The 13,490-nt window shown below is 52.1% G+C and overlaps 1 protein-coding gene across 4 annotated transcripts in view; it reads right to left on the minus strand.

The window, feature by feature from the left end:
• Positions 1-1,964: 1,964 nt before the first annotated feature.
• The window catches only part of SMUG1 (single-strand-selective monofunctional uracil-DNA glycosylase 1), a 50,809-nt gene continuing 39,283 nt past the window's right edge, over positions 1,965-13,490 (minus strand). For 2 of the 4 annotated variants that reach the window (XR_016510477.1, XR_016510476.1), the window contains exons 4-7: positions 12,820-12,904; positions 5,835-5,982; positions 3,221-3,311; positions 1,965-2,481 (exon numbers count right to left, since the gene is read on the minus strand). Coding sequence is in view for 2 of the 4 variants with exons in the window: in XM_090273301.1 (XP_090129427.1) it covers positions 11,216-11,265; positions 12,820-12,904 (135 nt within the window). In the remaining 2 variants the exon portion in view is untranslated. Of the gene's footprint in view, positions 2,482-3,220; positions 3,312-5,834; positions 5,983-10,033; positions 10,398-10,896; positions 10,969-11,026; positions 11,266-12,819; positions 12,905-13,490 lie in introns of those variants that run through there. The other 2 variants (XM_090273302.1, XM_090273301.1) reach the window with 2 other exon arrangements.

The following is a 13,490-nucleotide window of genomic DNA, read 5'->3' on the forward strand; positions in this document are numbered from 1 at the left end:
CTCTGTGTGTGTGTGTGCGTGTGTGTATGTGTAGCTGAACATTTTCAGGAATCCTCATGCTGGAACAACAAGTGACAATGTCCCCACCAACAGGACACCTGAGGAAACAGTTCTCTCCCCACAATTCCAAGGCCTCTGAGTAACGTTGCTCACGATAAAATACTGGTCTTGCCACTTCATAAAACTCTAAAGAAGGAGCTACTTGTTTCTACTGCTAAGTAAGTTCTTCCTAGAGTCTAGACTTCTCTTCCTTTCAGGATGGAGTATGGGGGTGGTCAGGAACCTTGGAAGGGGACTGCTCTCTCCTCCTAGGGAACACATATGACATGGTATATGGGGCCCCTCCTCACCTGGGCTCATCTCCACTGCTAAACACTGCATCCTTGCTCCCACCTCCCTTCCTCTCCAACTTCCTGAGCCAGGTTGATATTTGACAACAAGAACAGTGGCCAGGGGTGAAGCAGGAGCAGGGAGGATCAAGATTCAAAAGCAGGCCAGCAGCTGGGCGGCAGGGAGATCAATAAGGGAGATAGATTGGAGACAGGTTTCTCCAGACTTCTTTTTTTTTTCCTGCTGGCTCAGCGCCCCTGGCCCCAGCTCCTAAAAGCAGGTGGGGGACAGAGCCCAGCCCTGGCCTTTCTCTGCCCTTCTAACTCAAACAGGTTCTTAATCCCTGGGTAGAGGGTAAACAGCCTCCAAGCACACCAGGATTAACCGCAGAAATGCTGCTAATGTATTTCGGGCACTTTCCCTGCCCCCACTCCCACGCCGTGTTACTAATTAGCTCCACAGCCTGGGAGAAGCTTGGAGGGGAAGCTAAGAAAGCCTTTGTGCAGGCCCTGCAAGCCCAGGTCTGCGCTCTGGATAGTGTCTGTGGTACGAGACCAGCTGAGGGTGGCAGAGCACTTCCCTCCCCCTCCCCACTCCCTGACGCCTACATCAGCTCAAAGGCAGACAGCATTCTTTTTCTCTGCACCCTCCCTGAATCACCCTGACTCCCCTTGGCTGTTCACAGCTGGGGGACATGTGGGGGGCAAGAGGGAGAGTGAAATTGGCTCCGGAAATCAAACGACCCAATAAAAAATTAATTGTCTAATTAAAACCATGAGGAAGCCCCTTGCCAGAGTTTGGCTCAGAGTCATCAGGGCTATAAAGGGTGGGAAAATGAGTCTCAGCTCCTAATAAATTCCTGATTTGCAGCTTGGTCTATCAGTGAAGGAGCACTGAGCGTTCTGCCTGGCTAGGCCTCCTGGAGGTCATTCCATCCCTCCTCCGCCCCCAGCCCAGGGGTCACACCCACCTCCCTCACCCTCTGCCACACACACCCAACTCAGGTGCAGAGACAGGAGTCTCCAAAGTAGACAGAGAAGCCGCTGCTCAGGGCAGGTAAGTATACCTGAGACCGACCCTCAGTCTCCCTGATTTGGTCCTCACCCATTTCTTCCTGGTTTTCTCAGGAAAGGAAACTTCTGGAAACTTCTTCCACTGGACAGTTCATTTAGGTTAATTAATAATTGTTATAAATAGGTTTGCAGTGTAGGTTCCTTTTGATCTCGCCCCCTCCATTTTTGTGAAAAATAGATTTTAACATAATTGGTGAACCGGTAGATTCCTTCTCTTAGACCTTAGTGATGATTTTTGCAGGTGAATGACAGGGGGCCAAGATAAGACATGAATCTTCCTCTACAAAAGGCCTGTGCACACACTGTCCAGCTGACCAGATCCTTTTGAAGAATGAATATGGAGCTAGTCCAGGGAGAAATGCAGAGTTAGGCAACTCTTAAATGTAGATGGAGATCTAAACTTTCACCCTGGATAATTGTACCAATTCTTCATTTGGCTCTGCCCTGTGCCTCTATTCCCTCCCTTCCTTGGCAAAAGCAAGTGCATTTTACATTGTCAGAAGTATTAATTCATAATAGCAGCAGGAGAAGAAGGAAGTTGTTAGCATATAGCATTCAACATTGTAATACATTATTTTATTATATAGAATACAATATGGGCTATATATCTGTGATTAGCTTCTTGAAACAAAAATGGGAGGACAAATCAGGGTTGTCCTTCAAAATAATATGTCACCTTAGGAGGACATACACTTATCCCCTAGGTACCTCTATTGATTAAAACATTTCTACAGTCTCCCTTAAAAATGGACTTGATAGCCATTTTACAAAATAGTCAAGATATCCGTTGTTAACTATGAATTATTTTTTTTGACTGATTCACAAAAAGCAACGGATGAAGATTTGTCACCAATAAGGACATTTAAAAATTGAGTCATATATCCTGAAGACTATTCCAAAAGAGGAGCTACAAAAGCCTGTGTCATTGCAGCCTGTGGAATAAGGAATCTCCCCACAAGGTGACTGCATGAAGGCAGCAGTGCTCGTTCAGACGCAGTGCTCCGAAGCCACATCTGGAGTGTATTATTTATCATTCCTGATGATCCTGCTTTCATTCATCTGGTTGTTATTTTTCATCCTAAACAGTGAACGGAGCTTTCCATAAGAAGGAGAAAAAGGGAAGGAAACGAATTCCTGACCCCCATCTGGGTCAGGCTTCCATTTCAGATTTCAGCAAATTCCCATGCCTTTCTGCTTCCAAGAACCCCAATTCCAGAGACTGGAATGTACCCACTGATTCTCATTTCCTCATATTAACTGCAGACCTACTAAGTGCCACCCCTCCTGGGTGCTCAATCTGGGGGTTTAAGGCAGTATTCCTTCCCAGATGGATGGAATGTGTCCTTTCTTTTTCCTGCTACCTAGTCTAAGACTGCATACTGCTCCCTGGTCCTGGTTCCAGGACAACCCCACTTCTCATGAGGACTTAACTCTGGAGATCATTTTGTCCATCTCTGTCTCTGGGCAAAGCGTCACTTGAATATTCCTGGTTCTCAAGTTGACCAGTTGGGGCTAGTAAACAGAACCTGACCCAAAAAGAGCTTGATGGCAGCCCACTGTCACACAACTAGGGTGGAGGACGAGGGCTGCCATGCACACTGAATTCTATGTGAATGGCACCACCTAGAGTTGTGCTCTAGGAGTGCAGTGAAAAGTGGTTCCCAGAACTAAGCATTGCTGCAACCCTACAGCCCAGAGATGCCTGGTAGTTTAGTCAGCCTCACACAGCATTCAAGGGTGAAAAAGCTAAGTTGTGACAGCTAAAGTGTCAACACCTCAGCCCTTGAAAAAGGGCTCAAAGTGGATATCCTCCCCACCTCATTGACGGCTGGGAGATCTAGGCTCAGCACACAGCTCACCAATCTTCTCTCCAACAACTTCAAAGGCAGCTCCAGCCCCTGGGAGGACCTTGGGGGTGTGGAGAAAAGCTGATCTGACCTGAGCTTGGTGTCAGGTGATGCTGCTGGAGCACAGGTCAGGCTGGGCCTAGAAGTCATAGTGAGACATATGATCCCATCTGGCCTAGAGTTTGGGGGGAGATGGGAATGGGTAATGGCAGGGTGGGCATAGTCCTCAGAGTACAGAGTGAATGCTCACCATTGCCAGGACCCCTCCTGGGCACAAGGCTTGCCAGGCTCACACCTGGGCCCTCAGTTACAGGCAAAGCGACTTTAGCCTCCTCAGCCTCTGCCAAGTCTATCCCAGCTGGATACTGTCCTTCATCCTCTGTCCACCCCTTCCCTTCTCTCCTTTCAATCTCTTTCATACTTTCCTCTCCCCAAGAGCCTTTCTGAATAAAACCCGCTGGCCTCTGCCATTTCCACAGCCCCCTCCTCAATATTCCTCTCAGTCTGTAGAGTCATTCACCCCTCCTGGTGTCCTCACCTCACTGGGACAGGGGCTCCTTCATGGATCGTATTCACCCCATCATGCCATGACATCCCCAACTCAACAGCTCCTGGATGCTCAGCCATCAGAGCCCCAGACCAACCACAAGCCACTCCATCAAATACTGGCACTCCAGCTCTCGGAGGAGAGGGTTAGCCAGTAAATAGCCTTGTTGAACTCCTTGACTAAACTCTTCCTTTGTGCTGGGGCCATGGAAAGAGTATGGGTAAAAGAGTCTGGTCCCAAAGAGCATAGGGTCTCATGTGACCCAAAAAAATCCATCCCAGATTTTTAAAATAATAATAAACCTGACCATGAAGGTGAACCTTAAGCACCCTAAACTTCAGAAGTGGGAGAAAGTGCTGTTAAGTATGGTCCTCCCAAGACTCCCAGAGAAGGTCAACTAGAGTTGCCCCTGTAGCCCCTCAGAGGCCTGCAGGCTTCTGAGGAATCATCATATGGGTTGTCCTTTGTTCCCCCAGAACATTGGCCATGGGAGAATAAGCTCCAGCAGGGAGACGGAGCAGGGAGCATGGCTGAGCACTTCCTCTCTGCCAGGCACTGTCAGCACTAGGGACACAGGGAGAGTAAGGAAGTCCATGCCTTCAAGACGCTGGCAGTCTAGACAGGGAAAGAACCCATAAATAGGTCTTTATAAAGCAGTGTGGGATGGACCATCACTGGAGGTTCACCCAGGCATCATAGAGCACCATGCACACCCACAAACCTCTCTGGGGAAAGGGGAGGGAAGAGGGACAGGAGGGCATCCTAAAGGGGGAGGCTAATGTAAACTAGTAAGTAAATCGTACCTCTTCTTCTCCCCACACCTCTCCCAACTGAAGGTCACCTTCCATCTCAAAAATAAACCACTGGCTTCTTAAACCAAGCTCGCCGTGGAGTGTCAGTATGCCAGCACTCCCACCCATTCCCCAGGTAGATTACTCAAATGTGAACTGGGATTCCAGCTGGCCCCGGGCTCCTCCCCAAGCCGTCCAACACTGTCCATGATGCCTGCTGGCACGATGGCCCATGGCTGTGCTTTCTGACTCCTAGACCTGGAAGGAGCCTGGGGAGCAGGGAGGAACTGTTCTGCGGCTTTCCTCCTGCCTTTGGGGGAGACACTACTGCTTCCCCTTCATTCTCCATCCAGATCCTGCTCCCACCTCCCATTGCTGCAGCTGCTCCCTCCTCCCCGCCTTGGAAGAGAGTGCCCCTCCCTTCAGCTCTCCCTCCACAGGGGCAGAGTGGGAGGGAGGCAGCATATGGCCCCATTTTCCTTGGCCTAAGCAGGCTATTTTGGAAATGAGAAACCCCCTTAGCCCTTTCCTCCCCTCTGGGGAGCACCCCTCCCTCCCCTCTCCACATTCCCCAGAAGTTCTCAGACTGAGATCCATCCTACGTGCAGTTATGTGGTGAAATCACTGCTTTCCTGCCCCGAGGCGCCAATGCTGGGAAGGGAGCCTACTCAAACCTTTGATGTAGGCACGTTTTAAAAGGCCCACCTGTCCCAGCTCTCCCCCAGCCCCCAGCCTGAACTGCTGAAGCCCCTCATCACAACTTTAAATCCCAGGCTAGCCCCCAACACAGCCAGGATCCAGTCACATACACCCTCTCCCGCTGGGGGTAATCAAAGCCAACCGGCTCACTCGGGGACATCTGTCTCTGTGAATAAGGAGCGATCCCAAACTTGAGGAGTTCAGTGACACTTAAAAGCTTCAAGCAGGAAGATCTGCAATTTCTCTTGGAGCAAGGCCTGTGGGGAGGGTTGCTCGGAAACCCTCGTTTGATGTTGGGCTTTCATGGCTGTGGTTTGATCCAGATGTTCCCCACTTGTGGGATTTTCTACTTGGGAGGAAGGGGCCCTTGGCTGTGAAGACATTTCCATCTGTGCACATTTGGGTCTGGTCAGCTGGGAGGGGGTCCTCTTCTAGCTGATACCACACCTTGCTCTCTCCAATTGCCCCCACCCCCACCCCCCGCCTTTCCTCCAGGATCACATCCTTTTCCTTACATTCAAAGAAGAGACGAGGGCAGTCCCAGTACCTGGTTGGTTTGCTGCATCACTGTCCAGAAATGACTCTTACTCTGTTTTTCTGACTCCATCAGATGGAGCTGGAGTTGGTTCCCCAAGGTGGTTCCCAGATCATGAGAAGAATAGGACAGGGAGTCCTATTGGCCAAAAAACAATCACCTAAGAAAGTGTGAATGGGACACACTGAGAGTGAATGAATCAGAGCTCTTAAAAGAGGAAGTGGCCCTCACTTTTTTCAGTCAGTCTTACAAGGGTGGAAGTAAACCCCTCCAAACTGACACCCTCTGCTCTCTCAGAGCTTAGAAAGGTCAAGGTCATCCCTCCTCAAAGTTTTCACTGAAACCTGGAAACCTTTCCTTTAACCTAAGAACAGTGAGAAGTTCCTGCTGTCCAGCCATAGTCACAGCTTGCTGTAGCAAGAGGTGGCTTCCCCAGGGGAAGAGCATCTGCCACACTCAATGGCCCTCTTAGGCCCTTCGGCATCCTTCAAGACACTTCCGCCTCGAGAAATCAGAAGAAAGACTGTCAACTGTATCAAAAGTCAGGTTGCTCCTGGAGATCTGATGCTGACTACATAAACCCTCGTGGAGGTCTGCATTGTGGAGGTCACAGCCAAATCTGGACACATGGATATACTGAGTGATAGAGGACAGACAGACAAAACAGACTTCAAACATGCTGGACAAGGGTGCCAGCCTACAAGTAGATCCTAAAGGACTTGTATCAGCCACAAGTTTGGGTAAGTGGACATTTCTTATATTTTTTATTTGGGGGTTGGGGCTGTGTAAGAAAAGTCTGGGAGGCTTCTTGCAAGAAGGGAAGTTTCAAAGGGGGCAAGAGAGGGTAGGAGCCACTGAGTGCAGGAGGCTGGGGAGAACTGTGAACTGCAGGCCAATGGGAGAAGAGAGCATTGGCTCCCCAATGGACTAGAGAGAGGTGAGCGATGGGGAGAGAGGAAGGAGGAAGATGGGAAAAGCTCCACCAGCTGTCCCACCCAGAGCATTTGAGCAGCTGTGTCCTGCTCCCCTTGCTCTGTGCAACATTAGGGAAATGCACGTTTTGGGGATCAGTTTTTCCCCTGGAGGTCCTGAGAGTTGGTTCTCAGGACTCTTCTTCCTCTTGGACTTTGATCCAGTCAAGCACAGATGGGTTGTCACCATAGTGATGAGGGCGGGTGGCACTGGATCTCCCTGACCTGAATTTTTTCTTATTCCCTCATGTCCTCTCTTAGGCAATAATTTCTAATTTTGCTTGGCCTTATATACCCCATATGTCTCTAGCTCACAGAACCAAGAAGCATTTTATCACTCTTAAGCTGGGCCTTGCCACCTGTAGGGCGCTCCCCACCCACATGCGTGAGTGGTTAGCTTCCCCATGCCCTCCTCCAGCCCCTCTCCCCCTCACCCAGTCCTTCTCATCTTTCAGACTAGAATTAGAGACTTCTCTCCAACCTGAGTTGAGGTCAGGGATCCTCACAGCTGGATGGCAGCTGGAGAGCCCCACCTGTTCTGTGCACTCACAGTGGCTCCCTGGAGGGGACCAATGACAAAAGGAAAAGGTGCTGGGAAATCATGTGGGAAGTGGGGAGAGTGAGGGAGGGCTGGGACTCACACAGTGGGATTCAATACCTGGTCTTGTCTGATCTAGGGGGTGGGTCAGATGCTCAAGGTGTTCTGGGTCTTGGGGAGGGGCTGGCTGTGATAGGGTGCCATCTCCCTCTCCTCTGCCCCTCCCACTTGCCATTACTGTGGAATCCAAGTGAAGACATGCCTGCCGCATGTGCTGCCCTCATCCCTCCCTGTGACTCCACTTCCACCACCCTAAACCCTTAAACTCATGCCCAAGTCTTCCCTCCGCAGGCTAACTACCATCTAACCCGAACTCTCTACTCCAGAGATGAACTTGTTCCCCAACTGGCACTGTGGTGGAGAAACTGAGATGGGACCAGAAACTGCCCATCTTCTCTCCTAGCAGAGTCCTAGCTTTTTCCCAGAACCACCACTCCCAAGCTGACATGAAGACATGAGAGGGAAAGAGACATTATGCATAAAGCTGGGGCTGGGGCAGCAGTGCTCCCTCCTTATTAGTGCATGAGAGCGTCCCCAGATGTGATGGTTCTGCTTCAGTGCTACAGAAGGCCCCACCAGCACCTGCTCCTCCTCCTCCTCCACCCCATTATTGCCAAGACACAGTTGTTTGGGAAAATTCAACCCCCAGGTCTGGGCTAAGAAGTTCGGGTGAGAGGGCAGAAGTGAGAGACTCTCCTTAGGGTTTCCTGCAAACCCTGCCAGGCTAGAAGAGCCATGATCTGAGTCCTGCATCAGACCCATGGGATCATCCCACTGAAAACTTCCCTGGGATGTATGTGAGGCCACTGGACACATTAGAGCTGATAAAGAAGATCATGGTCAGCAATCTATTAACATGGAACACCCATTATGTGCTAGGCTGGACTCTGCTGAGGGAGACATGAAGAAGGGCTGTTTTACTGCTTGCACTCCATATACCACACTAACCCTTAGAGGTACATATTACAAATGCTGGAGACTCTCATGCCTACACAGAACCCCATAATCTTACCCTCATCCACATCCAGACACGTGATCGTATGTGAATCTCAGACACACAAGCTAGACAGGAGAAATAACTTCCCTGAGAGGGATTGTCAATGATGTACAGTGAGATCACCAGAAGGCCTCTCTTCTGGGAAAGCCAAGAACCAGGAGAGCCCCCGTCTTGCTGTGCCAGGGGAGAGGTAAGACTCCTGTCTGCAAGCAGATGGGTGGCAGAGATGACCCCTCAAGATCCCACCCAAAACAAGGCAGAGCAGTGTAGAGGGGCATGAGGAGGAGGGGACACTCAGAGGGACTGACAGACTGATGGACCCCCAGGGTGGGGGGAGCAGGGTGGAGAGATGAATGGTCCCGGCTGGACTGATGGACGATGCCGGGATGGATGGATGGCGGTTGAGGTTTGTTTACTGGCAGCCCCCAGCCCGCCACCATCAGGGGAGAGGAATGGCGGCTGGCACATCAGAGGGCTCTTAGGGAGGCTCATGGAGATGATTTAGATGGGAATGAATCAGCTCCATATGGATTAAGTGTCCCTGCAAATCCCAGGATCTTACAGATGAGGGACGGGGCAAGGGCACTGAAGGGAGGGGTGGGCGGGAACAGCGTGGAGCTGGCGCAGAGACACAGGCCTGCGGCCAGTCGGACGGCATGCTCAGAGGGCGCGGGAGTCCCAGCCTGGCATGGATACCACCCCAACCCCGGGCCTGTCCAGAACACTCTCTTTGACTTGGTACCAGGCTTTAGGAAAAGACTCTGTTGGAGTGTCCTTTCTAGGTGGGTTTCTGTCTGTCTCCCCCTGCTTCTCTCTAAGTCTTCCTGGGTCTTTCCATCTTCATTTTTCTGTCCCTCGCCTCCCCACCTCTCTGTCTCCTTGCTGCTCTCTCTCTTTCCCTAGACGTTCCTGTTCCCTCCGGCCTTTAGTTAGCACTGCCCTCCCTCTGGCTCCGCGCACAGTACCTGTTCTCTCACAGGCCCTCAGCTTTGCTGCTGTTTGGAGAACCAGGAAGGTGGTCTAAAAAGTGATTTTTTTGGCTACAGAAAGCTTTTTCTCTCTCTCTCCTCCCATCCTGCCTACAGCCCTCTTTCACTGGACCTCTACAGACTAGGGCAGGTTGAGCAGACCGTGTGTTCCCGGACCATCTGCTGGCTGTGGGGCTATTGGGGGCACCATCTCCTCACCACCCCTCCCATGCCCTGTATCAAGGACCCTGGGGCTGACTGTGGTTATGAAGCCGGCTGCCATGTGGATGACCTGGATCAGAGCACGGGGTAGTCATATATGACAATCAGTTGAAATATCACAGCCACTCTCCCCCCCCCCACCCCCACTGGTGATCTATGGGCTTCGTGCCCTGTAAAAATTATTTATCGGGGCCTCAGAGTGTCCTGATTTAGTGCTGCTGCCTCTGGGGCTGAGGGGCCTGCCTGTCCGCTGGAGCCTAAGCGTTAAACGACGCTAAAAAGTTAAACGGCCAACGTTGGGGGCGCACTCAAGGAGGCGCCATAAAGCTGTCGGAGCCGCTTAAATCAGGAACGAGGATTCCCCGGGACATCTTCTCACCATATGCCACAAGCCAAGAAGGCTCTCCTCACCCCTCTGCACCCACCCAAGCCCAGCGGCCCACAGGGGCCAGGGGCCAGGGGCCAGGAGGGCTGCGGCTTGGGACAGAGAGGCAGAACAGAGCAAGCATGCCCCCCTCTACACAACTTCATCACTGGGGAAGACCCAAGAGTTGAAGAGGCCACGTTGTCCAGCCCTCTGACTCCAGCCAGGGGTTCCCTCATTCAGATCCAGTTTTTAAAGACTCCCAGCAGAAAACCACGTGGCAGTTTCTTCCAGCGGCCCATGTAGGGCAGCACTTTCCTGGCATCTCATTTCAATCCATCTTTCTGTGGATCGAATCCACTGGAATTCCGTGTCTTCCTGCTCGGGTTTGTAGAGGATGTCCTGTCCAAGTCAGCCTGCGACTTCTGGTCTCCTCCCCACCCATTCGCATGGATCTGTGAAGAACAGAGCCCATCCTTGGATCATTATCCTCCACCAGGGCACCCCTCCGTGCCAGCATGACACTCAAGCTTCACACAGTTTTCCTGGCTGAACGCTAGTCCATGCTGCCACCGCCCGGCCGCCTGCGAGAGGGAGGTGGGTCTCCACAGGCTGTCCATCACGCCTTCTTTCAGCAGCAGTAAAACTCGCCTCTAAAACCTCCGCTTGGGTCCCTAATATTTGCCTGGCTATATATCTCCGGTGATATATGGACAGAAATTGCTCGTAAACGGCTATAAAACCTCTTAGTTGAGCTGGGGAGGAGGCGCGTGAGGGTGGGCACGGCCCAGGCTGCAGGAGGACAAGCAGCACAGCCACTCCACTGAGTACCCCAAACTCAACCCAGGTCCCAGGGATGAGGGGCTGGGGGTGGGGCCCTGGGGGAAGGAGGGAGGAAGGAGAACCAGGGGAAGGTCTTCAAGCCCCTCGCGCGGTATTATGGGGATGTCTCACCTGGCTGTCCCAGTGATGTGCTGTGTGGTCTTGGGCAAGTCACTCAGGTGCTCTGTACCACGGTTCCCATCACTAGTGAAGAAAATGACACCTACCCAGGCTCCCTCATTAAGCTGTCATGACGATCAAGTGAGGAAAGGCATAGAGATTTAATCAGTGCTTTGTCAACAAAAGAAGTCGCATACATTGGGCACTGCCCCCAGATGGGCATGGTGTCTTTTACCTAGTTGTCTCCAATCTTGACAACATGTAGATATTACTGTTTCCATGCTACAGACACAGAACCTAAGGTTCACAGAAGTGCACATGGGTGTCAGTGTCAGGGACTGACTCCAGAGCTGGTGCCTTTCCACACATCAGAATGAAATCCTGGCAACAGGACAGATAACAAGTAAGGCACTAGGGGGACTTCCGTCAAAGATGCGGGGATGCTAGGACAGAGGGCTTCTGTCCTGGATCCCTCCCCTTCCCCAGAGCACAGGCCTCTCCCCCTTGGGTACTTCTGTTTCAGTCCTTTAAGGGCCCGAGCATCAAGGAGTTCCCTCAGCATATTCCCAGTCACTGTATCCCATTACCCAGAGAAACAGCTCCCAAAGTGGAAGGGGAAAACCTGGGGCTTACTGGGAGGTCAGGCCCTCCACCCAGGAGACCAGGAGGCAGCAGGTCTTAGGTGGGCCGGGGAGGAGAGGCCTTCTCAGGGACAGGTCAGCAGGTACAGGCTAAAATAGCCACAGTCCCTGGGTCCCTGGCCCAACCCTGCCACAAGCCCCAGCCCCTGGCTATCCCTCTGGTTACCTCCTCCTTCTTCCAGCCCCTGGTTGCCTCTTCCTTCCATGACCCCCAGCCCTCTGCTTCCCCCCACCCTTGTCCCCTCTGGTACCTCCATACTCTCCCTCTCCAGCATCCCCCTGAGAGCTCCTGCCCCCCTCCAATTACTCCATTCTCTCCTCCCCCACAATGTCTGTCCAGTATCTGGCTGCCTTTCCCTCCACCGTGAGTCCTAGTTCTCTTCTTCCTCTCTCTCCAAGTTGCTTCAGCTTCTGGTTGTCCCCTATGGTTGCCCACCCTTTCCCTTGCTCCTGGTGTCACCCCAGCTTCTGAACACTGCTTCTTTCCACGATCCCCCAGTCCCTACATTTCCCTTAGTGTCCCTCGAGTCTCTTCTCACCTGCCCTCCCGGACCCCCAGCCCCTGTCCTGCCCTTTGTCCCCTTCTTATGACAAACCAGGACAAACAGTAGGAAGACCACCCTTCTGCCCCATACCTCCCCTTCCCTCATGGCTCCCACCCCCGGCCCCACTTTTCTTTAAGTTTCCAAATCAACCTTCCTCCAATAATAATGATAAAGCAGGAAGCCGGGCCGGAGGACAGTGCAGATTTTTCTTCTTGACACGGAGTTTCCGATTAAAGGCAAAGGGACATAAATCCTCCCGCGTAATTGCTGTGCTCCAGCTCGGAGCCACTCGAGAGGGAGGCTCCCACCTCCTCTGCCCCTGCCCCTGGGAACCCCACCCACAGCATGAGCAGGGCTTGGTCTCCAGAGCCCAGGCTGGGCTGGGCAGTGGGAGGCATGGTGGTGGGAAGTGGGTACCATCAACCTGAGCCTGGCTGCCTGCCCCTGCCTCAGCAGGGGTCCCCGCCCTGATGGCCCACCTCCAAGCACCTTTCCCCAGCCCCTCAGCCCCTCAAGCTGAGAGCATGAGTTAGATTATGGCAAACCTTCTCAGCATTCATTATCTCATTTGATTCTTTTAAGGAACTTGACATTTATTAAACAAGTATCTGATGAAAGGTGAGGCTCTGAGTGATCAGCCAGAGCAACTCCCCTTGTTTTGCAGAGAGGGGAACTGAGGCCTGTAGGAAGGATGGGCTAGCAGCAGAGTTGGGACTGGAATGCTGTCCAAGCCCAACATTGGAACTCACCTCCGCCCAAACCAGGGAGAGACTGACACTGCTTTCCTCTAGTAAATCGTGGGCCCAGAGAGCCTCCTCCCAGTGGTTCTGTCACCTGTCAGAAAAGGTTTTTATGAAATCGAGAATGCTTGATGTTTGTATCCCCTAAGGTTAGAGAAAGAAGACAGTAGACATGGGTGTAAATTGCTCAAGGTCAAGGGTTGAGGGCAGAGCCTGGAGTCCCTTCGCCTCCTGACTCTACATTTCATTTACAATTTTACACCCAGAGAGTCTTAACTTCCAGTGAATGCAGGTTGAACTCATGGCCTTTGCCCCCCGTAGAGCTGTGGAATCACCAACCAGAGCCCTCCCTAACTCTGCTCCTCTCCTCTTTTCCAATTCTGATGCCTACTGTCCTCCTGCGTTAAGCTCTTCTGATCTGAAGCCCTTGGACCCAACTGATTCAGGGAGGGTCTTCCAAGGTCTAACCTCCTGGTCTCCCATTTGAGCTCCTCAGACATCCTGACGAAGTGGCAGATAACTGGGTCCCTCTACTGGACCTGGATGGACATCCTCCGTGCTTCCACCAACCCATATCTAGCCTTGTGCACTCGCCTGTTACCATAGGGCTTTGGGGTATAACTGTACGTTCTGGATGCTGATGTAGGGTTTGGGGATTTCTGAGGAGTTGCCCTGGGGAT

The sequence above is a fragment of the Furipterus horrens genome, unplaced genomic scaffold, assembly GCF_987537825.1.
Source record: "Furipterus horrens unplaced genomic scaffold, mFurHor1.1.pri manual_scaffold_4, whole genome shotgun sequence".
In the NCBI taxonomy this organism is placed as follows: domain Eukaryota; kingdom Metazoa; phylum Chordata; class Mammalia; order Chiroptera; family Furipteridae; genus Furipterus; species Furipterus horrens.